General features: G+C 37.2%; 1 protein-coding gene across 7 annotated transcripts in view; it reads right to left on the bottom strand.

The window, feature by feature from the left end:
- The window catches only part of GAS2 (growth arrest specific 2), a 95,515-nt gene that overhangs the window by 46,077 nt on the left and 24,970 nt on the right, over positions 1-24,468 (bottom strand). For all 7 annotated transcript variants that reach the window (XM_054828335.1, XM_054828330.1, XM_054828338.1 and 4 more), the window contains 2 exons: positions 12,345-12,486; positions 2,100-2,163 (listed from right to left, as the gene is read on the bottom strand). In XM_054828335.1, coding sequence (XP_054684310.1) covers positions 2,100-2,163; positions 12,345-12,486 — 206 coding nt within the window. The remainder of the gene's footprint in view (positions 1-2,099; positions 2,164-12,344; positions 12,487-24,468) is intronic.

Genomic DNA, 24,468 nt, shown 5'->3' with positions numbered 1-24,468 from the left:
TGAAGATTAACAGCAGTCTAGTTGGGCACAGGGCCCGGAGCCGGCTCCTTGTGATGAATAAGCCACTTTGAACATATCTTTCCACTTCTAAAACAGAAAAGTGGGAAATTATTCAGTGTCTCTTACTCTCTTCACTCTTTAAAAACATATCAAGGCACCTTTTCAAAGATCTTTGTGGCTCCTGTTCAGGAAAGCAGACCCCTAAGACTGTCAACAGATCCAGTTTGCTTTATAAAGCAAGACTACATCTGACTTCTCTCCTGTTTAAGGCAGCCCAACAACAATGTCAGTTTAATGTGCTCTTTCCTATGCTTAGTGGAGGCAACTGTCTATTCTCCTCTTCCATATAGTTCTAGTCTAACACACCTCGGGCAAAAGTGACATCACATATTTGCTTTTCAATTATATTAACTCGATGTTCCCCTTCAACAGTTTTTATGCACCTTGGAAACGTACAAGATTATAAATAGGGTTTTGGTTTTTTTGTTTTCAAAGAGATGTTACAGCAGGAACATAAATATAATATATAAAACACATTAATGGTATAAGGTAACATACATGTATTATAATTAAAATATTTTAAAGGCAAAGGTATAGATATGCATAATAGATAAAAACACTATATGGTTCAGTATTTATTTTCATGTCTGAAGCACAGAACATCTGAGACATGGGAACTTAAGACAAAGGCAAGTATGAAGGGTAAGATTCTATGTTAATGCTCTTGTAGACCTGTTGAGAAATCAAATCTCATTGCAAAATGAGATTAATCTAGATCAACCAACGTGAGCAGAATCCAGCACTGCCTAACCGCTGACTTGCATTCCCTGAGGAAGCTCGATATTATCAAGTAATCAACCTGGGGCAGACTTTCCTGACAGCTACACCCTGGCCATGGGGTCTTTGGATGCTGGAAGATCTATCTCCAGGTTGGGGATCCTGAAAGCACAGTTTGTTTGCTCAGGTAAATTAAGATTTGTGAAAATCAATTTCATTGAGCACCTACAGATCAGAAGACATTCTTATTCATGAAAAGTTCAATTAATTTTTTTTTGTTTTGGCCATGTTGGACTGAATTCGGGGTTTAGGGAGATAAGAAAATTACCGCAAGCTGGAAATCTTTTTCTGGCCAATGCTATTTCTATGCAAACCTCCACTGATGGCTATTTTGAAACTTGACTGAGAGAGAAATTTAGTTAAGCGGCCTCACAAGTGAGTTGCTGTCACAAAATACAAATATCCATAATGCAATTTTAACAGGAAAATACTAGTTCTTAAGCTAGAAATAAACAGGGGTCTCCTTCTCATTGATCGTAAACACAAGGAATTCTTCTGAAATTAATGCAACTATTTGAATAGCAAGGCACTCCAGTTCAATACACATGGGTGACAGCAACTGCAATTTACATGCAAGACTGGGTATTAGCACCGCTGCACATGTATTTTGTAGCAAATCTTACGCGCTACGCTGCTTAAATCTGCATCTGCAAAAAGGTGGTGGTGGTGGGGAAACTCACGTTCTAATTACCATCATTTTGATTGTCTAGCAAAAGCCACCTTCGTCTTGATAGCAAAGACAATACTACAGTGTATTGAGGGTCCAGCCCGGCTAGAAATATCTGACAGAGATGGAACACAGACTGTTAATTCAATTCTCGTTTTCTTCTCTTGGTGAAAATCAGAGCTAAGTTTATTTAATAAATGACAGAAGAGTCACTGTTGCTTATATCGGATTTAGGTAATCTGAAGATCAATTTATTAGCAGTAAAGTTAATGAAATCTCACTTGTTTAGAGAAAGTTCTGACTCTTAGAAAGAGAAACAGTTCAAAGATTTATTTAGAAAAAAATTCTCAACTCTTCCCCATCCTAATACGAGGATAGCCAACAAATACCTTCACTGAGGTGATGGTACAGAGAATTTATTATACTTGTTAACAACTGCCCACAAGATATTCTTGAGTGACACCAAGGCAAGCGTTCTCCTTGAACCTAACGAGCATGAAAGTTAGCTTGAGATGTGCTGATTTAGTAAGTCTCTCAATAGCCACTGCTGTCAAGAATGTAAATATTTCTTCATTCTTTAAATATTTTCACCTACCTTGCTGCAATCCTTCCAAGTTCCAGCAAGCAAAGGCACACTTCTCTTGGCTGCTTGTGGAGAACTGGAAAAGCAAAATGAAGATGGAAAACATTTATAAATAAAAGCTATTTTAAAGATCTTGGTGATGAATGGAACATAATCATCATCATCTGCAAATCTTGACTCAGATAAAACTTGGGTTTTCTTTGGATTGCAGTGGAATTTTACTGGAATAAAAAGGATGGGATCGAGGAGTCATTCTCAGAGCAGAGATAATTTAGGAAGTTCTCATTTCGTTATCCTTTCGTTCCTTTGAAAACATGACTCTAAATCTAAATCACCAAGTAATTATTTGGGCTATTTGGTAACCTGCAAGCAGTTCATAACTATTTAAAAACAATCAAGAGCTCTGGCAGAATGCTGAAATTAATAGAATGTCAAAAATAAATTAATAACATTGAAGTAATACTTTCTACAAACTAAGAGAATTCCTATCCTTTAGATCACTATTTTTCTTAGCCTATTTAAATCACAAAGATAACAAAATTGAGCTAGCAAAGATCTCTCTCATTATAAATTTGGTCCTGAATTCATTATACATCTATCCTTAAAGAAAATATGAAACAAGAATAATTTAGAAATTCAGGTCATCGTAGAAAAAAATACAACCAAACAAAAAGCTTTTCTTCTCTACATATGCACACATATATATGCAAGTTTTCATGCCTGGATTCCACACAAGACCTGTAGTTTTTAAGCTTCAGAGGCAGCTGTAACACAGCATGAACTTCTCCTTAAGAAATACCACCATAATCCAAGTTAATTCTTTTTTTTTTTTTTTTTTTTTCTTCTCCCCACAATTCAGGTAGGTAACGTTCTGTAGAGAAGTCCAGCAAAATATATGGGCAAAATCCAAAATGAATACATGAGGAAAGGCCCGTGCCTGTTTGCATAAACTCCCCAAAAGTCCAAAAAGAGGAAAGGAAAAAAAGAATTATGAGCACATGGTCAGCTTCTCTTCAGAAATACCTATTGCAGTACACTCCTCATGTTGTGGATAAAATTCAGGTTTTAGAAATTTCCACAATAATTGGAAGATTTGTACCTTATACTTCAGCTTGAATTGGCACCAAAAAAATAATTATGTGAATATTTGTATACATCAGAAAAAAAAGAAACAGCAACAAAAAAATATTTGGTTTTAATGAATTAAGGTCAAGACATCTGCGGTATAAACATTTTGGTTATCGAAAGACTCACCTAACTCAAATGCATGAAGAAAAAAATACCATACCTGAAAAAGATATTTCAATGTCTAGTTAAAGCTCTGAAAGTCATTAGTTTGTCCTATACTGTGCGTGTGAGACCCAGAACAGGAATCCACAGACTTAAACATCTCTGAATAACTAACGCCTACTGGAGAAGATCTGCAACTTCTGCAACTTCAGCTTACAGCTCCACTGTCTTGAATAAATGTATGGTAAGTTGCATAAGTTGAACACTTACTCCAATGTCTTTTACTAGTGTATGTAGCACTTGGAGATGTATGCATTCTTCCCCTCTAATCTCATCCAAATAAAATTCCAGAAGTGAAACTGCAGAGCATGAAAACTAAAATGGCACTGCACTAGGAAAATTGTTTTTATCCTTCAGCCATCTGTTATTAAGAATATAAAAGATGCAGACGGACATTCGGCTAGTCTCAATATTCTTCCTTGCCACAACACAGTCATTTTATGAAACATTTACCTTTACTAATAATCGGTATTTTTAAAGTGTAACTTTCATGACCCTAGAAATGTATTCTGCTGCTTTGGTTCTAAACCAGTTGGGACTGCCCCAAAATAAAACTGGATTTTCAGAAATAAGGCATCCCTCGAATTATAAATGGAATAAACTGGGTTTGGAATAGTCAAAGGGAGTCCAATAGTTCTGAATTGCAATTCACACATATGCACATCTGAATGACTTTGGAAGGGAGGAGAAAAAAAGAGAGGCTCAAGTAAAATTATTTGCAAAATATCCATAAATAGAACTTAAAGAGCATTTGATTAAGAAAGACAAAATGCTTTTTCTGTTAATGCTTAGAGCTTTTCTACCCAAACAAAATTCAAAGTCCTTTAGCAAATCTGACTCGACATAATCTAGACACTTTTCATGCATTTCACATCGAACAATGTGGCACAGTGAAACCATTGTTAGAAGATGAAGAGTTGTGCAGGCAATAACCAACCACAAGAGCAAACATCTGGTCATCTGATAAGACGACGGTGACACAGCACTTCTAACAAGAAAATGTTAGCATTCCTGAGGACTATACCAGCATATGTATTGGAGAACTTCAGAGACAAACAAGTGTTATTTTTTGTATACTGCAGGACTGGAAATAATTTAGATTCTCAAGCAAAATTCTCCTTTTTTCTGGCTAATGGACTACCACCTCGCAAGAGACTGTTCAGGACTTACAGCAAAAGCCACAGAGACACAAGACTGCATTTTCACACTTATCTTGGTCCCAAACATCCGGTATAACACCTTGAGCGAGTAAACACCACCATTGCCTTCTGAAGCAGATAGCACTTTCAACTGTCTGGATTTCTGAGTACTTATTTGGAGATACTATTTGTCTGGTGCTATTCCACAATAACTGAAAGAACTTGATATTTATTGTCACGTTCAAAAGGCTGCCTCCTAAGCTTTTTGAAAAAAGCTACCTTTATGCTTTTTTTCCATCTAGACAACAGAAAGAAAAACATTTTTTACACTTCCTTTCTTAGTTTTACTTATAGAAGTTGAGTCAATCAATATTTTTGAAGCACTTCAAGACATCAGATAGAAGAGATGGCAAAAACTATTTCAGAGTCACCACATAGCATGGAAATAACTTATTTCATAATTTGAAGTAAGTATGCCACTAAAAAAGAAAATCTGTAGAAGCTGTCATAGTTCACATTTAAATTCTCACTGTACTGTAATTTAAATTCACATTTAAATTCTGACTGTGCTACAGTTCCCAGCTAACTACATTACATACATGTACACAGTTTATAAACACGTAATTTTACATATATATATGGTAATAACTATTATTTGAGGACTACAGGTAATTCATTCTGACGCGACTGGTTATAAGCTCAGGTTGAAATGTAACCCCTCTACACCCATGGCATTCTGTTGTATCCTGTGGGAACTACATCCACCATTTCCTGAATTACTTACTGTAATCTATATTAATAGTTGCATTTCAGTAATAGGCACCACCTCAAGCTTTTGACCTGACCAGTTACTTAATCCCAGATATCCTACATGGCAAACAGACATTTGCTAAGCAACACATTTTCTGTAATTGGAGCAATTTATATGCAGTTAGACACCGCAAGTACTGGAAGCTGAAAAATTATTCTTAGAAGCTGTCTTCATTCTATCTACAGCCACATACACAATTCACTGCACATCATTTAAAGTCTACGCTCAACACAGTGCAATTCATTTCCACAACAGTGCTACTGTATGCTATGAAGAATTCAAAGAAAAAGCAAAAATGAAGATTTCGCTAACACTTCTATGAGATGAATAGTATCACTATGCCCACCTTATACATGGAATTAAGGTATAAACATAAGATACAAAAAAAGCACGCTTTTGTAGGTGCCGTTTTAAAATACTTACTACCTGATCTCCAGGGTACTGTTGAGTTTCCTAACGGTACATTTTGTATGAAAACAAAGCCAACGCAACTAGTCATCCCATTACAACGGCTGATGTGGATGCTCTCGCTGCATGTGGGAGCTATGTGATAGAGCCATAGTCACTTCTTCCGACGCCATTCAGTAACAACAGCAAAATAATATCCTTCAGCATCTCGCATCATTCTCCAAACATCTTCAGGTTTTTGCAACAAATGAGGCATGTGAGGAGAAAACAACATACCAATAAGAGTTTCCTTCACTTCATGAACCATACCGTACCAAGATTTTGGCAGAGCAAGGTCCATCCTAAAGAGAACACAGCTCTTCTGGAAGAAGAAGTATCCCATGACCATATGAAAAGTTGGTAGGTCTATCACAACAGTTAAATACTTTAATACAGTACAGCCAGCCTTAATTATAGCCCAAGTACTTCACTTTGCAGTATTAATACAATTTGTAGATGCAATTTCCTGTAATTTTTCATGCTTTCATATATGGAAGAAAAGAATATTCTGGGAGAATCATTGGCCAGTCCTCTGCTATCAAACATTAGCAAGGAGAATCGTCTGAGTAGGTGACTATAAGCAAGTAGCAATTTGTAAATGTAGAAGACACATGCGCTACACAGACCTACTGCATAAGATGAAAGGAAATATCCACCTTGCCAGAGAATCTCACTGATGATATTTGCTTGACAAGAAAGCAATGTGAAGATTTAAAAATAGCGTGTACAAGCGCAGCTTATTTTAGGTGTCCTGACAGTTACAGACCCTTTTGCTTTCCATCTCGTTCATTTCCTACCTGCTCTCCTCATTGCCTGCATCTTTTCAAGCTACTTCCAGTCACTCTTTTTCAACAAGACTTCATTTTCAGCTCCTAGCAAGCTTTTATCCCTGCTCCTCTCTGGCTATAACTTCTCTTTCCACGCCGCTTCCATCTTGTTGCCACCCCTTTCTCCTTTTACAGGTCCTCCTCTCCTGATGACTCCCCTCTCCTTCTCCTTCCTTGTACTTCATGTCTTTCCTGCCTATTGTTCATCACATTTCTGCGTCCTTGACCACTCCCTTCCGTGGTGCCTGGATGCTACCAGGAGAAGCAGGGAGAGCCAAGGAGGAACAACCTCTGCTTTCAGTGCTGCTCAGCCCCTGGGGCTGTGAGGAGACAGAATACAGCCTGCACATGGACACCATGAGTTTGCCGGGCATGTTTAAACCGAGAGTGTTCACAGTAACAGAGGTGAGGAGGTTTTCTTTTGTTTGTGGTTTGATTTTTTTTGGTTTGCTCGTTTGTTGTATTTTTTTAAAAAGTAGCAGAATGCCCAACCACTGTACAGGAACAAACATCTTACACCTCCCTGCCAAGTTTCAAGCCTTGGCTCCTAACACTTTTAGAAACCATTTTTAGTGGAGTCACTATTTCCTCTAAACTTAAACTTTTTTTTTTTTTTTTTTTTAAGGTCTTGGGCATAGCTGAATCAAAAAAGTGAATATGATTTCTGCTTCTAAAACACTTTTTAGCTCAATAGAAGCAAAGAAAGATTTTCCAAAGGAGTTTAGTATTTATTATCATGGGCTTCCAATTGCCATTAGAATTTCAGAATTCACACATATTTTAGGAAGTTTTTTCAAAAAGTTGATCCTTTGATCCTTCTTCCTATTGTCTTTCACTTTATCCTTTAATACTTTTTCTTCTGATATTTTTTTCTTCTGATCTTTTTTTTTTTTTTAACATTGCTTTGACAACACTTACTCTGTTCAACTTACCTCAACCATACCCTTGCTTCTGCGTCAAAGAGTTATACTATGACATACTTAAATCAAGGAGTTGTGTTCCCTGCCTCCCATTTCAGCACTATCACTTTTGGAAGTCTCAAAACAATTAACCTTTTGAGCAGTAGATCTATGGATAGTAAAGAATTAATCTAGAAGGAACACAGAGATGATCTAAACACTAATAATTTACTGGAATTCATTAATTTAAGATGCTGATCCAACGGTAATAACACAGTGTACAGGATGCTTCTATAGTCCTCAAAATGAGACACATTCAACAACAGCATGAGTTGTTTAGTAAAATGTTGTGAAAGACAGGACAAAGCCTTATTCTGATGCAACTACATGAAAAATTTAATATGCTATTACAAGCTGTAGATGTGTCACTGTGAAAGACTGGTCAAAATACTTCCCTCTTGTAAATATGAAATTAGATAAACTAGAGTTAATTAAAAAAAAATCCTTTGCCCCAATGCATAAAATATTTTTAAGCAATCAACATTTGAGTGGTTTTTTTTTTTTTAAAAAAAAAAAACTTTCAAAGACCAACATTAGAATAGAGATCAGAGGTATTTGTGTTTAAGTCTATTCTTTCCACTTGCCTTTGTTTAAGGAACCTGTCCATTAAACTCTATAATCAATAAGTTGCATCAAAAGAAGGCCATGTCACATATTGTGTGTACACACGCACAGTTACAGAATATTCAAGCACAAAACATTAAAACAGTAAAATCATCCAGCAATTCCCAAAACAAGCAACACACAGGAGCATGCTGGCACACTTGGTGGCAAACCCTTTTCTTGTCGGGTAGAGTCTTTATCATAGAAGAGATGCAGCATACTCATTGGTTCCAAATCCTATAATCATCCAATAACACTCTGTTACCAACAAAGAGTTCATAACTTAAGCTTTGTAGTTCACTTAACTAAAGCAATCATAGAAAATCTTACCATTCTCACTATTTGGCCAAGAAGAGTTTTCTTCAAGCATTACACTCTTCAGCCTTGAGCACCATAATTACAAATACCTCCATCGAGAACGCTTCCATAAATTGAATTACCGTACCTGTGTGGATCTGCTGCCCTAAAATCTATGAAGAGGCACTTACAAAATATACATCACATGGGAACAGAGGAGTTACAGAGAGTATTACTTTTCTTCGGTTGAAAAGAGTTAGTGTATTATGTTCCAAGTCCTAGATACGGGACAAATTTTGACCTATGAGATATCTAAAAACCCCTTTCAAAGCCAGTGTATATCAAGATTTGCCCAGATGATGAAATTTTGAACTATGGATCATAGGTTTTGGTATCAACAAAGCTAATTCCTTCTTCTTTCAATACACTTACTATAAAAACAATTATGAAAAGCATGCTAAATGGGTCAATGAGTGCAGGGAGCATGCAAAGTCTCGCTCTATCTTGCAGCATTCAAAATTATCCCTGCATAGTGTGTTGCTATATTTGTTACAGACGCTAATGTTTTTTCTGCAGCTCATACAACAAGCGCAGCATTCCCCTTTTCTTTGCAGAGGCATTAACTTTGAGACTTTTCTGCCATGTCTCTGCATTAGTGCAAATGGCAAAATACTTATAGATTGCTACCAGTCAGCTCTGGCTGTATTATAAATCTTTACAGAAAGCTGTATTTCCAATTTGTTTGTATTTTAAACTACCTTAAAGCGTCATAACGTTCAGCAAGACAAAATACATCACATTATAGACTGACTATAGGTTGGTAGTACAAGTGCATTGTTTTCAAACTTTTGAGCTCCTTACTGATATCTTTCAAGGATCTTTAAAGTAACTCTATGGATTGGAAGGCATAATCATATCTATCAGCACAACAAATTACATTTTTTTCCGATATATTTATTTTGAAGAAAGACTTTCATCCTGTTTTCTTGTTCAGCCTAACTCGATAGCCCAAATCCAATAAAGCATTTGAACCTGAGCTTAACTTTAATTATTTAAACAAATTACTAAATCAGTCCACAAGTGTTGGACAGGGACACAAAGCGACATGAGTAGGTCTACTCACCTGCTCGTCTGGATCAGCCCTAGAATGTTAACACTTTGCAGAAACAACCTTCTAGGAATATTAAGATTCCCATTAGCATCACTTGCCTGCAAGCTCCTCAGGCATGGACCGCACCTAGCTCCTATAGCGTCTACTTGACATGATTCCATCCCAACAAGGATGCAGTTCTAATACAATGCGTTACAATGAGTGTGCAGTTATACTTGCATTATTTCAAAGATTTCAGAACTCATCAGGGTAAGAATATCTTCTTAAGCAATTAGAAATAATAGCAACTAATAATTTCTTGGCTAGTATATATCTAATTTTGCTGCTCTCCGAATAGATATAGGACCTTTTTTTTTTTTTTAAACAGTAGTGTCATAAATCCATATTTCAAATGTTTCGGTGCAATAAGTCTTCAAAATTACTCTTAAAATGTCAGAACAGAAAATTGCCAGAAAAAGGCCTCAGGAAGGTTTTTTTTGTGATACAATGGCATGAAGAAAATATCCCTATATGCATCTAATTAAATAATACAATATTTACATACAATAAGGCAGGCAGAATACAGTAAATAAGGAGGATGAAAATCAAATCAATTAAGAACATTAACATAGTAAGTTTCCTGAATATAGAGAGAAAATAGTTGCTTTATCACTAGCAATTTACACATTAATACAGTTTACTAACCGAGGGGGGGGACCCCACAAGAAAACACAAAAACCAGTTACCTCTGTAACCATCATTTCACCACAATTATTTATTACCAAAAATACAGCAGACTTCCATGAGGCAGTGCAAACACTGCGATGTCATTCACACATGTTTCTCACCACTTTGAACACAACCTTTGACATTACTTACCTTTGTTGAATTTTTATTTCCTATGCAGTGGAGACGTGATTTGTGGGAGAGAGAGAGGAACATAAAGGCTTTAGATTGGTAACTGTTACGATTCATCGTTATTTCTAATGCGTTTGAAAAACCTCAAATGAAATCAAACCTTTAAGAGTTCTAGCTCAAACCGAGGGAGAACAGTAGCTTCTATTTTTATCATTTTCAGAAATAACATGGTCACTATCCCACTCTCAAGTTCAGAAAAATAGGATTAGGACTTGGTAATATTTTGACCTACTTCCAGCACCCTGTCTTGTCAACATGTGCATTCCATAAACAATAACAATCGGAGAAGGAAAAAACCTGAACCTAGTTTTCGATCAGTGAAGAAAATCAGTCGCTAATCAAATAAATCTAATACAGCCACACTTGTTTTGTGCACTGTGTATGTGGGCATATTTCACTTCTGGTTTGTGAGAGCAGAAGTTATCTTGAACATCAACTTGCCAGGTGCATTTGCACTCAGTTATACTATGGCAGGCAAAGCACAGCGTACGTGTAAAAGTTCACTTATCTGGGGAATGTCGGTATTTCAGCTCTGCCAATTCCATCTCTAAACAAGACCTGGTTTCTTAACAACGCACAAGAAAATTCCTTATAAACACGTTCTCAATTACACAGTTAACCTATTATTGGAACAATGCAGTACAAAGTCTAAATTCATTTAAGTGTTGGATTAACCACAGGTTGTTCTGCTTGGAGCTCTGTGTCTCCTTCCTTCACATGTTTGCAAGTTTCTTTGTCCTAGGCCACGTCCAACTTCTCCATCATTTCAAATCTTTAGAAATAAAATTATTGTTCATCTTCCACATGACTTACCACATCCAATAAAAATTTCATCTTGAGGATTTAGTTAACAAACAGAGACAATACATATCTCCTCCTTACTATTTGTCACCTTTGTGATACTAATTTCTTCTCTGCCAAGCATTTTTTTCCTGGAGATACAAAATAATTTAATTGAAAAATCTCACAGGATAAAATAACAGTCAAATTAAAAAAAAAATGTTTCAGAAATAGTTGTGCTAGAAGAGCAAGACTGCAACAGAAGGGGAATAGATCAGTTGCAACACAGATAAGAGCTTCAACTGGGCAGTCAAAGACCTTTTGAGCAGCAGAACAAAGAAGCTTCTTGATTCGGTACAGCATGTTCATTTGTCTTCCATAGAAACTGAGCTGTCTATCATCACAACTGCTTCACACTCTTATCTGAGTTTATAGAACAAACAAACATTTGACTCTCTTCGTTTCATGATATTTGTCTGAAACAAACTCTCGAGCTAAGATTCCTAAGTTTTCCTTTGAAGAGAGAAGAATTAAAATAATGAAGAATATGTACTATTGGAAGGGTGATTTCCTAAGCAGTTCAAGTTTTTCGATGGAACACCCTGAAGCACTAATCTTGGATAATTTTTGTCCAGAGCTGCACAAGGGAATCAGCTGAAAAGAAGGTCAGTATACGATGCAGTGAAAAACGTCACATTTTCTTGCCTCCTGAGCAACCCACTGTGTCTGCACAAATAATGAAATATCAGCAGCCAAAACTCCGCATGCACTAGCATCCTGCTCTCCCAAAACAGAAAAGCACCATCTTACACATCAAACTACAGAAGAGCATTCCACGATCAAAACTGTGTGTAGGGTGAAAAATCATCTGCGTGCAAGAAATCATAGCAAGATTTTTGTCTCATTTAAGCTCCTCTTAAAATTGACTTAAATGAATTTAAGTGATGTGTACTTTATTTATTCATGCTTTAGATAAGGGGCAGAATTAACACGGTCAGAGGTCAGATTTGGAGTCAGGATCTATTAAGAGAGCCATTCTGTCTTTCAAGGCAAAACACAAAAGTTATTTACAATTACTAGATAAACAAATACATACCCAAACCTTCCGATTCAAACAGACAGGTATCATCCACCCCTACATCTCTGCACCAGGCTAAGAAATTTGCTGTGTTGTCCCGTGCGAAAAAAGACCCTGAAGGAGCATTGGCTTTGCATGGAATCTTCCGTACTGGTAAGGTCTGAAAAAGAGAAGTTCTCTATTTAGATAAATGATATATGCTAGCATAATACTTAAGTATTGTGAAATCAATATGCAGGTTTTGCATAAACGGGTGACTGCCACCAACATATTTGCTTGGAATTCTTTAATGGACAAGGAAAGAAGAATGAAAAGGGAATTTAACAGCATGAAGTTGTCAACCACGGTTTTTTCAAAAGTGTCCTGATAGGCCACGTGATGTGAAATTCAGAGCCGAATCAATATTAGTGACTTCTTTGGAATATTAGGAATGTTAGCAACTACAGTTTTGGGATTTAGTGTTTGGTCCAGGTCATCGAATTAAAAAAAATAAAATTATAAAGACAGACTTTAAGCTAGGAACTGAACTTTCCCAAAGTTAAGGGTGAGTTAGTTTCAGGTCTACATTAAGAGGGAATTACAGTGTAAAGCGATAGGTCTTGAGGCCTAAAGACCATAAGCACTTCGGCAAGGCCACTGTCTCCCATTTAACAACACATGGAAGCCCTCTATCCACACCACAGAAACGTAACCTAGTAGCTACAAGATTAAGATCTAACACAGAACCAGGCTCCCGTTGTACCAGAGTAGTTCCATTTACATGATTTCAATACCAGAGGGGATGTTACTGATATAGCGTCTCAATATCTGAACCAAACGGAGGAATTACCACAGCAAGCTTTTTGCTTGTACAAGTACATTTACTGAGACACATACAAAGAATACTTTAGCATTTAGGTCTCGTTTAAGGTTTCTTTTCCTCAAATGAAAAATAGCTGTCATCCAGGGCAAAATGAAGAAAGAATGAAACATTGTTACTACGTAACTTCAGAAATCTCTAAACCATGGAGGAATTCAGACTCCACATCAATTTGAATGTGCTGCTTTTCTATTATGCTGATTTATGAAATATTTGCTTCTGTTCTGGAGTCAGCAGTTACTCAATGGCAAGCGAGCTAAGAGGTGGAAAACTGAAAATGGTGTCTCTACTAGTTCCTAGATCTATGTCCAAAATTCTGCTTTTAACAGTCCAAAATAATTCTTGGAAATGTGGAGAGGGGGAAAAAAAAAAAAGACATAGGCTTAGGCTTCCCCTTACAACAGCTGCTGGTAATACACTAATGTCAGTATTTAAAGAAAGTTTAGAAAGAGTTTATATATGATTTGATATTAGATACATGATAGCAGCTATGTAATCGCAGAGTACATCTACATGCACAGAACTACTCACCTCTATATACCTGATAAATCAAATAAATGGCAAGTAGAATGGCTACAGGGTTAAACACCATTCGACTTATTCTATCAGTGTGTCAACGGGAGCTTAGGAATTGCTTTAAGCATATGCACGTGCCTTTGACCTATTCCTCAGATCACCATCTAGCTCTCATTCCCCTGTGCTTCTTATTCCAATTGCACTTTGTTGCATTTATTTCCTTGTTTTGCAAAAACGATCCTTATGTTTCTAAATATTTGAAAGGAGCTATTAATACTTTTCTATATTGTATTCCCAGAAACCACTGGCCAGTTTTACGTGGTATTTTAAAGAAAAATCCAAGTAAACCTTGTGTCAGACACACCACATATCCTCCTGGACCATCCTGGAATTAGGGAGAAGGAGGAAGAAAGCAGGAAAGGATATTTGGCTATTCAATAAATCAAGTATAAAGTAAAAAACAATGAAACCTGCATTCTTCCAAGGGGCTGCAGATCTGGAATAACCTTACAGATCAAAGGACAAGGAAGTTGTTAAGCAGTATTTTAAATCCCTCTCCATTCTTCCAGAGGAGAAAAGAAAAAAAAAAAAGGGGGGGGTGAAAAAAAGGGGGGGGGGAAGGAAAAAAAAAGTGTTCCATTCCTCACAGACCAGAGCATTTTTTTAAGCTATTAGCATTACACACATTTCTAGACTAGTATCCTTTTCACATCAAACTAATTTCTTCAAAGAAACAATAAGTATCTGTACCCTGAGGCAAATTCTCATACTCTACAGACTGCTTCACACGTTGAATTTCCCTTTGTGACTTACAGCCTTTAGGAAGAAGTAATGCAGCATTTGTCCGTCTTTGCCCCCCCATATCCTTTCTCAGGAGATTTTAATTGGACAAGTCTAACAGTCTTAAAAGAGCACTCACTTCTGTTAAAAGGAATCGCACAAAATTCTCTGGCAGCCTGCTGGAAGAAGGTCAACTAGTCCAGCCTGCATTTGGAGAAAAGCTGTCAAAACAAGCCTTTGGCTTCATGGTTTTCCACTAAAATCTTACATAAAACATTGCAAAAACCTTAAAGAAGTTCCTTCTTCAAAATAATTTCTGCAGCAAAGGTCTAACCTGACCTTACTTCCTCCAGTGCAGAAGAGGAACAAGCAACGTTCCACTGGCTAACAGCAGCATGAAGCAAGATGGGAAACAGGCAGGGAGCAACAAGAGTTGGGCTGCTCCATGAGGGAAGATAAGCCAGGAGCCAAGGGTGACCCCAGCAGAGGTGGTGGCAGCCTTCGCTGGCAACGGTGCAGTCCCACGGCACCCGAGTAAGGCAGTGCTGGTGACACAGCAGCTTTAGCCAACTGTCCTGTGAGAAGATGAGGTGATGAGTCAGGTCTAGCATCTGTCCAGGAAGACAAGTCAGAAACAGCAGAAGACAAGGCTGGACACAAGGCTACAGTAGAGGCTGAAGCTCCAGCCATGAAGCCCAGCCAGAAGGAATAATAACCAATAACCAGCCTACATTCTTTCATGTCATGCTAAGGGTATTAAACACTCTTCTGGAAGTCTGTGATAAACCCCTCATATTATTTCAGGAAACCTGAAGTGGGGAAAAAAAAACCCACCAAAAAAAAAAAAAAGAAATATTGTGCTATATGGCTGGTGGCTGCCATTTGGCAATCAGAGGAGATTTGGACCCAGCGTAGGCACAACCAATCTGCTCCTCTCGACCCTAAGCCCAGAGGGCACGAGCAAGGCTGCAGCACTGGTCCTGGGGAGCCGGAGCTGCTCCTTGGCACAGATGCCCTCAGCACTACAAAACCAGCTGGAAGCGAGGAGGTAGCCAGGAGAACATACACTGCCTTTCTGAAAAGGGGCTGTTGGGAAGGCATTGCAATGCCTGGCAGGAAGGCAGAAAACTCCAGTTTTCCCCTGGGCCACTGCTGCTCCCCAGTACTAAGAACACAGGAATAAATCTGGTTCTAAATATTTCATGTCTTCTGATTTAGGTAGATCGTAATGACTGAATATAGAAACACATTCAAGAAAAGCAACTCAGAACAGATGGTTTATGTGTCAGAATTCTATGCAGTCAGAGTCAGCAAATAAACCATCTAAAACTTCATGTACGTAACGGACTATCCATAAATTACACCTCTATACCTTGACAACCAAGACAGACCTTTAAACACATCAGTCAACCTAGCTTCACCGTGCAGCTTCGACATTCGTTGAGCTCGCAGCATTTCTTATAAAATAATAAAGATTACAGTGTCTTTTAGAAGTACATTTTTGTAGTAACAGCCACTGACAACAAATAATAAGAGCCTAGGTACAGAACTATCACACTTAACTAATCAAACTTGTGATATTCTCTCGTTTCACAGTGACAGAAAAAAAAAAAGCCTGATTAATGGGTGCCCTAAACAACTCAGAAGTGATGTACATCCAAAACCAAAGCACATCCTAGACTACAGAAGGGAAAAAAAACCACACACTACATTATTGAAGGGAAAAAAAAAAAAAAAAAGCTGAAGTCATTTTATGGAGCAAATACTACACAGATAAATATCCCTGGCATCACATGTCACATGACCTCACTAAAACGTAACATTCTATATTTCATTCCATTTCCCACAATATTAAGGTCTTGCTGAAGAGAACAGCAAAAAAACCTCCTCTCGATTCAGCAATAGCATGATCAGGTTTATCACAGAAATCAGGAAAATACTCATATTTTCTTATCACCTAATAAATTTCCATACCACCTTTTAAATAGAAGTCTCCTTTTTTTTAATATTCCCAAAACCATCACTGTAATGTTCAACATATAGCACGCGAAAGCTCTTATTTAAGAAAGGTTTCATGCCCAACTATTCTTTACTGATTTGTATAAATGGCCTGACTATCTCAAAAGTGCTTTCTAACAGATCATTCTGAAGTAATTAGGTTTCCATATGGCAAAAGTGACTTTTGTTGACATAGTATAGTATAACCGCAGTTGCTTTGAAACAGCAGTGGCCGCAATTACTCCTATCAAATATCATGAAAACAGTTCCCCAGTTACACTCCTTTTACAATCTTGTCTTGTTGATGTGCATGCATGTGGTTTAATGCAGGATGTGAAAGTGTGAGTGAAACATATGATGCAATCCTGGAAAAATGCTGTCAGGTTCACTTCTAAACCCAAAAGGGACTCTCTTACACCCGTGCTCTGAAATCCCGTGGAAAAAATGTAATTTTTGTACTGTATTTCCAAAATGAGGGACCACAAATACATGTTAAAACCCCCATTTTTTTTAATAGCAGACTTGAGCCATATTTTGAAGATTCCTCGGCATTCTTGCCTCTTCGAATAGATGATTTCACAACTTGTTGAACTGTCACTTGCACTTGAATAAAAGGAAGAAGATTAGCAATTCTGTTTGTTATGGAAGAGGGTTACACTTAGCTAGGCACTCATAGGAAAAAATCTGCTTTTATCACCCGAAGACCTACATTAACTAAAATGGGGGGGGAAATTCCGCTGTGGAGACTGCAGTGTGTGACTGCAGCAGTGTCTCTTATGTGGCTATTTAGTGTTACGTAAGCATAAATTCATACTGAAATTTGAGGATATCAGCTAGATAGAACATATATCCATTTCAGAACTTTTTTCCAATTTTGCCTTTAACTTTGCCACTGGCCACAGAGCTATTCTTAAATTCCTTCTTAAATTCATTTTGCTCAGGTATTCTGAGAAAAGCTCTCTTTCCCCCTTATAAAATCTGAATTAGATCTTTAGGATGGGGAATACAAAAGAGAAACCCTGCCACAATCTTCTCTGTAGATATCATTTTGCTCCTTGTCTTTTATTAATTTGTTACAAGTGAACTGAAGTGCATCGCTACAAGAACTTACTCTTATTGAGCTGTTACAATTCACCTCACCACAGAGTGACAGTACCCCTAGCCAACCATCATTTATTCAGTTGCTAGTCTTAATTCTTCAGGAACTGAAACCTAAAATATTTCAGATCCCCTTTATAAATCACCAAAGTGGTGTCCCAGATGTTCATTTCAGCAAAGGAAAATTAAGTTTACCTTAGACTGCTTTGCAGTGCCAAAATTCAGGTTTAGGGAATAGCCGTATAGAGAAGTACGAACTGGTCATTAAATAAATGAAACTGTAATACCTACCAGGTAAGGTAACGGCTCCTTGGCAAGGTGGGCTCACTTTCGGTTTTCCCCTACCCCGTTTACTATGGGACAGAACACTTTGAAAATATAATAATTGGACCAACACTCAAAAGAATGTGCTAAATGCATACACAAAATAGATAGAAGGAACTCTGAATACGGAAATGCATGCATAAAGTTTAAAATGAAGCATTTCCTACTGAAAAAAAAAAAAGAAAAAAACTAAGAGAAAAATATAAGCCCCCCAGCCCTCCCAAAGCCACAATAAAAGATAAAATCCAGGAAAATTTTAAAACCAAAAACTCAACATGGAAATTTCCAAGGCTTAGGAGACATCAGTAAAAATTGCCAAACTTTTCAACAGACATGGAACCGGAAACAGCTTCCAGATTAATGAAAAATGACATTGCACTTACAACAAAGCAAGCATCCCTAGGCAATTCACTTAACAATTGGCGAAAGATTGTCCTTCAGTGAAATACAGTCTTTGCACTGTCATAGTAAGTACTGTAGAGAGATGTCATTTTAATGCAATAGCAGGTTGGATTTCAAGTCTAAAGATCACATGTTGACCTGATTTTTACCCTATGTAATCACTACAGAGATCATCAAAAGCCAAAAATCACTCATTATCAACTTCCTAGATTCTAAGAAAGCATTTGTGATCACTTTGGAACACCCAACAGATTTATGATATGCCAATAAAAATAATTAACATCATTGACAATATACAGACTACAATGTTAAAATAAATACAGAACTAAGTGAATAGTTTAGCCATGTTATTAGTACCAAAGTAGAATGCATTCTCTCGCTTCTTCCACGTAGCACTAGTTTTAACTTCTTCAGAGTATATGTAGATGGGGAATAAGCTTAATTTAACGACAACATAGATTTAAAATCTAAAATTTTGTTTATAGCCTTGTTCTTCTAAGAGCTTTGTCTAAAAACCAGCTTACTGGTCACTTCGCAAAAGATTAAATCATTATAATTCAAGAAAAGATGGGGTTAATAAATAGGTATGAAAAACAAACAGAAACACTGCAACTCCTACTTCTAGCAGTGCGCTAGAAAGCCAAGGAATACAGGATATTTCAGTGCTCATATAACGCACCAGACAACTGAGATACCCAGAAATAGATAATGCCAAAAATTGGCAAGGCAGAAGCTTCATTCACTAGCGTAAGCACATTCAATTATTTGACTAATAACTAATTTAAACGTAGTCAAGGGACACGTTTGCCTCCATTTCAACATATGGAGGCAAAATCATGATGTTTATAGAATAAGTGACATCTATCTAACTGAAAGCAAAAAAAGCTCGGTAAAATATTTCTGTTAGCTCTAACAAATTTCTGTTAAGATTCAACTGATAGTCAGCAACTGAGTTACCTGGAATTGTCTGGAAAGAGCAACTAAAGGAGGAAACGTGTGGCATGTTGTCAATGAATCAGAAGGCCGCCTAAGAGAGGCTGGCTATTGGGCAGCTAGATAACACACAGAAACCAACAACCAGGAACCTTCTGCTGGAGAGCAGGCGAGGCACAACTAGTGGAACCTGACAACAAAGAGCCCAGTTAAACAGGTCTCAGACCCTGTTCCTGCCTACTCAACTTGTGTAATTGAGGATGGGATTAAATCACTAGAGTCCAAAGTTTTGAGGAGGTCTATAAATTGACTTTCAAAATTTCCGGACATCTAACTGTATAACATATTTATGCCTACTGTCAAGTTCACTTTTATTAATAGTCTTTCAGAGATCTTGTAGAACTAATTTACAAACTCCAGGCATGTACACACCACAAATTAAAAGCCATTACTTCTACTTAACTACAATCTGAAAATGCTAGCAGGCCAAACACAACAATCAAAGGTGCTTTGTTTGTGGGGGTTTTTTTCTCTAACATTATAATAGCAATAAAGAGAGAAACTACCATTAAACAACATTAAAGAGAGAGACTACAATCAAAATAAAAAAAAAGAAGTTTATTACAATTTTATAAACAGGGAATCTAAGACAGAGACTTCCTTGCAGTGTTCTTCCAAGCACACACAAGGGGCAAAGCCTGGAATTCCGTAGTTCATTCCCATTCAATAAATGCTCTGTACTTTGTCCTTAGGCCTCTGAATTTCAGAATTTACATTTAGATGAGGATTTTTAAAATTAGCATTTCATGATATGTTTCTTAAATAATATTTGATTAGAACAGAATAGGGCAGTTCTCACAGTCGCTCTTTCAGAGGACATTACACCTTATATTTGATACGTGATCGTGAGCTTTTCCCCATCACAACCACAGAAGCCAGAGCTGAATTCATGTAGAGTTAGTTGAAGAAGCTGAAGAATCCTAGTTCCTGAATTTCCCTCATTCATATTGTAATTTAATGAGAAAACCAGGAGGATCACATTTGAGTAAGTTGTTTGTGACTACTTCATTGTCACGCAGCAGGACCTGAGAATGGACATGGCAACTACATGCATAAGCAGCAATTTTTCCACAAGATATAAACTGGTCAAATCTGAGTGGATTTTCATAGGACATGTTTCAAAAAGCAACTTATTAGCCCATGATCATGTCTTACCAAACATCACATTCTCGAAGGGGATATGATTCTCTCAAAATAAAGTTAAATATGAAAAATATTAAATTTTGGCACAACCAACTCATTTTAGTCTCAGAAAATTCAAAATCACTTTTTCCCTTTAATCATTCCAGAAGAACCCAAGCTAAGGACAATGCTTAGAAAATTTCCATCAGAATAGCTGAAGTCCATCAAAACACATGAAAGGTTCTGAAATTTCACATCGAAAGATGTTTCCATAATTTCACTTACAGTGTGGTGTAATATAGTTCAAATAACCAACATATTTATTTGATCTATGGAATTATAGTGGATACCCCTTCACGGGCAGTCTAAATAACAAATGTAAGAAGCCATTCAAATTCCTCCATGTAACAATGATAACGCTGGGTTCCTCTGCTGTGTGACAGTCATGCCTCTTCCTTTTCCTCCTCTTTTGGTCTCAATGATCAATCTCACACTTGGTGACCTTTTGAAGTGTGAGGCGGGGTAGAGGGGTCCCAGCCCTTTCTGTAAGATTAGTTCCAAATGGTGCTTTACCCAACATGAGCCAAGTGTCAGGGAAGACTGTGATAGAGATCTATGCAGTCTAAAAGAAGACAGAATTTTGTCAGATGCTTTATCTCTTCGCTTTTTGGATTTCCAGATGTTTAACAAAGGTAAAATTTCTATGCAGATGATGGAAACATTCAGAAAGAATGTCACATGTAGCTCAGCACAGGTAGGTCTGATTCTCCAAAGCCCTGTATGTTCAATTTTAAAAAAAATTGCATTTGCCTTTATGATAAAGAATCTGATTTTCTGTGAGTTTTCCAATTAGAAACCACAAGGAAACTGCTGGAGCCCTGGGAATTCTAAGCTGGCGTAGAATTTTAAAATGTCCGTGATTTGAAAAACACGTTGGAATGTTAATCTATATAGCCAAATTTCCAAAGCAGCCTTAAATCAGCCTCTAAAGTTACGAACAAAGCTTTCCTGTATACTTGAAGCATTTGGGGCCAATTTACATGTACAAGCCCAAATGGGAATACGTGTTTATTTAAATAAACAAATTAGACACAATTATGATATCTATGAATTGGTGTCTGTGCCTGAAAGTGAATTTTGTTTTCTCCTTCCGCATTGCAGTCATCACTTATGGCTGTATATTCACTAGTCCCATGGCTTCAGAAATTTTGGCTCATTATTGTAAGCTCAAGACTCACTATTGGTAAATGGACCAAGTTCTGCAGCTCTTGCTTATTCATTATTCCCTAAAAACTACTAACACTAAGTTTGACCTAAGAATTGCACAATTAAGCTGAAGATAGTTACTGTAAATTATATTTTCCTCAACCTTTTAAAAATATATGCTAATTTCCATTCAAGTCCCTAATCTTACATTTCTGCTCCAGACTATTCCTAATAGTCTAAATAAAAAGTCCCATAGAAAGATCTGTTACAAAGATTTTTACAGTTTGTTTTAAAGACTTAACAAAATAAATAATAGGAATGTTATAATGGATTTCACATAAAAGGCAAAATCCAGCCAATCTAAAAATGGCTGTTTATATATTTCTCTCAGAAAATATGCCATCCCTATTTGCAATACCTGGACTGAAGTAATGGTAAAAATGTTAGGAAGACTTCCAGTTTTAATATAAATGTTATGAAGTGTCTAAGTATTAGTATTCTATACAAAACCAATGTTAATTGAAAAAAACTTGAGATGTCTTCTAGTTAAATGATATTATTAGAAATCAAACTCTGGTTCTCCTCTTGACCTGATGTGCAGTCTGAATCATTAGGATATTTTCCAAATCAGGATCCGACAGGCAGTTAACTGCTTAAATCTGCACCGTTGGTGGTTTTGGGTTTGTTTTTTTTTTTTTCCCCCGTGACAACTACCTTGAGATGCAAATTCTGATTATTTCTGCAATGTCGAATAGGAGTGGAGGGAGGGGTATGCAGGAGAATCCCTACCCCAGGTTCACTGACAAGAGCAAGGCCAGTTTACACAGAGATCAAATGTGCTTCAGCCAAACGAGGGAACAAACCACGCCTTCCCAAGGACAGGGAGTATCAGCGGGAAGAACGATCTGGAGAGAGATGATGGCTCAGTGCTCCTTCCAGGATTGCGTAGCTCTACCCCCACCACAGTGCATGGCTCCAAGTGCATCTAAAAGCTTACAAAAAGTTCTTCAACGTATTCACCTGGAAGGTGCCAAGCAGACAGCCACAGAATATCCTAAATTTCTTGAGAAATCTTCTTTTATGGTCTGGTAAAAAACAATTCTATCCTACCATGCAATCCTCCTGCAAGCAGGAAAGCCTTAGTTGTAAGAATTATTTGCTGAGACATATAGGGTTTGTCCACATGACCTCTTGCAGGCAAATCTTACGGTATCTGCAAGAAACCTGGTAGCAATCCAGTTGAACATGAGCTCAGCAAGCTATTGACATGTCTGAGAAAGGTACAAGGAATTCTCTAACAAACAGCTTTACAGTCTTGTGGAAATGATTCCTTCCAGATGGATTAGCACTTGTGAGTCATTTCACAAGATTATTCTTTTCCTCTCTCACAGCCACATCAGTCTGCCACTATAAAGATTAATATACAAAAAGACAATGCTTCACTTTTTTTTTTCCTCCCGAGTAACTGAGGGCCGTATCTATATTGCGTATGATTAGAAATTGGCTCCATAAGCTTTTACTGCAAAACAAAAGTCTCCATAACGGACAAGTGTGCAGACAAGCAAATTGCTGCCCCAGACCACAAAGAATCTGTTCATAGCCTAACCACATTCATGCAATTCTTGACTAGAAAGTCAAATTTATAACTTACGGAGAGCACCTGAACGTGGCTCTGCTATAGCTGAGCACTCTTTACTCTGGGCAGACAGGCTCAAGGCACCAAGCTTACTGTATTTGCTGGGAGCCCATCCCACCTACGGGACCACAGACAGCCTTGAGAAACTGAAGCCTACAGTAAAAATAAAACCACCACATTGATTAGATCACAGCCTTTCAGCTTGGCCATCCAGGGTCTAAGAAGAGCAAGATCCACATGCTTCAAAGGAAGATACTTCAAAGCAGACAAAAAATAGAGGAAACTGTCCAGAGAGAAAATTTATTCTTAGCCCTTTCCATTTGAACTCCAATTACACCTTCAGGCATGAAAATTTATACCAGTTCCAAATTTAAAAAATATTGAAGCAGTTCTCTCTATTGTACCTATGGATGTCCTCATAGCAATCACACATATCTGATTCTGTTTAGAAATCTGTTAATCTTATTCTTAATTGATGCAGTAAATTCAAAAAGTATTATTATATTTCAGAAAGATCAAATGAAAGGAAATTATAAATTTACTAATTTTCATTGCACAGCACCTCAATCATTTGTTGAGAGGAAGATTTCCTTAGGGCAGGACCTTTTCTACTTGAAGAAAAAAAGAGTTATCTGTTTCAGCAATTTTTTTTATTTATTTATTTTAATATTCTCTATAATTTTGATGCACACTCACATTTTGACAACTCCAGTAAGGGAAGCTCAGAGAGCTTGGGTACTGATTTTTATAAACTGTAATATCTAGCCCAAATAATTTTTTACTAGCCTCCTCATTTTTAACAGCCCTTTAAAAATACTGTGTCTTTACTACTTTGTTCAGGGTTAGTTATATCTTAAACCAACTACTGAGTCTTTGAGTTACGCGAAGCACAGCTTGCCTCCCGACCACCAGTCCAGCAAGCTGCCTTGGAAAATTATTCAGTATTTTGCTGGTTCTCTTCCTGGTTTGAGATTTCATCAGTTTAGGTGAAAATACACTAACATGACCTATTATACCTTCTACAATTTGTCAGATGTGTATGGTCTTCTGTAAACAAACCCAACAATTTAACCTTACGCTATCTGTACAAGTGTCTCACCTTGTCCAAGACTCGAACGGATCTTCCTGGATTACTTACAAAGGAGGGTTACACTAGCATATTCATTTGTCATTTAACCTATGTAATGATAATATATCCGTATGAAGAT

The sequence above is a fragment of the Grus americana genome, chromosome 5, assembly GCF_028858705.1.
Source record: "Grus americana isolate bGruAme1 chromosome 5, bGruAme1.mat, whole genome shotgun sequence".
In the NCBI taxonomy this organism is placed as follows: domain Eukaryota; kingdom Metazoa; phylum Chordata; class Aves; order Gruiformes; family Gruidae; genus Grus; species Grus americana.
Note: the sequence above shows the minus strand (reverse complement) of the source record. Positions and strands in the feature narration are given on the sequence as shown.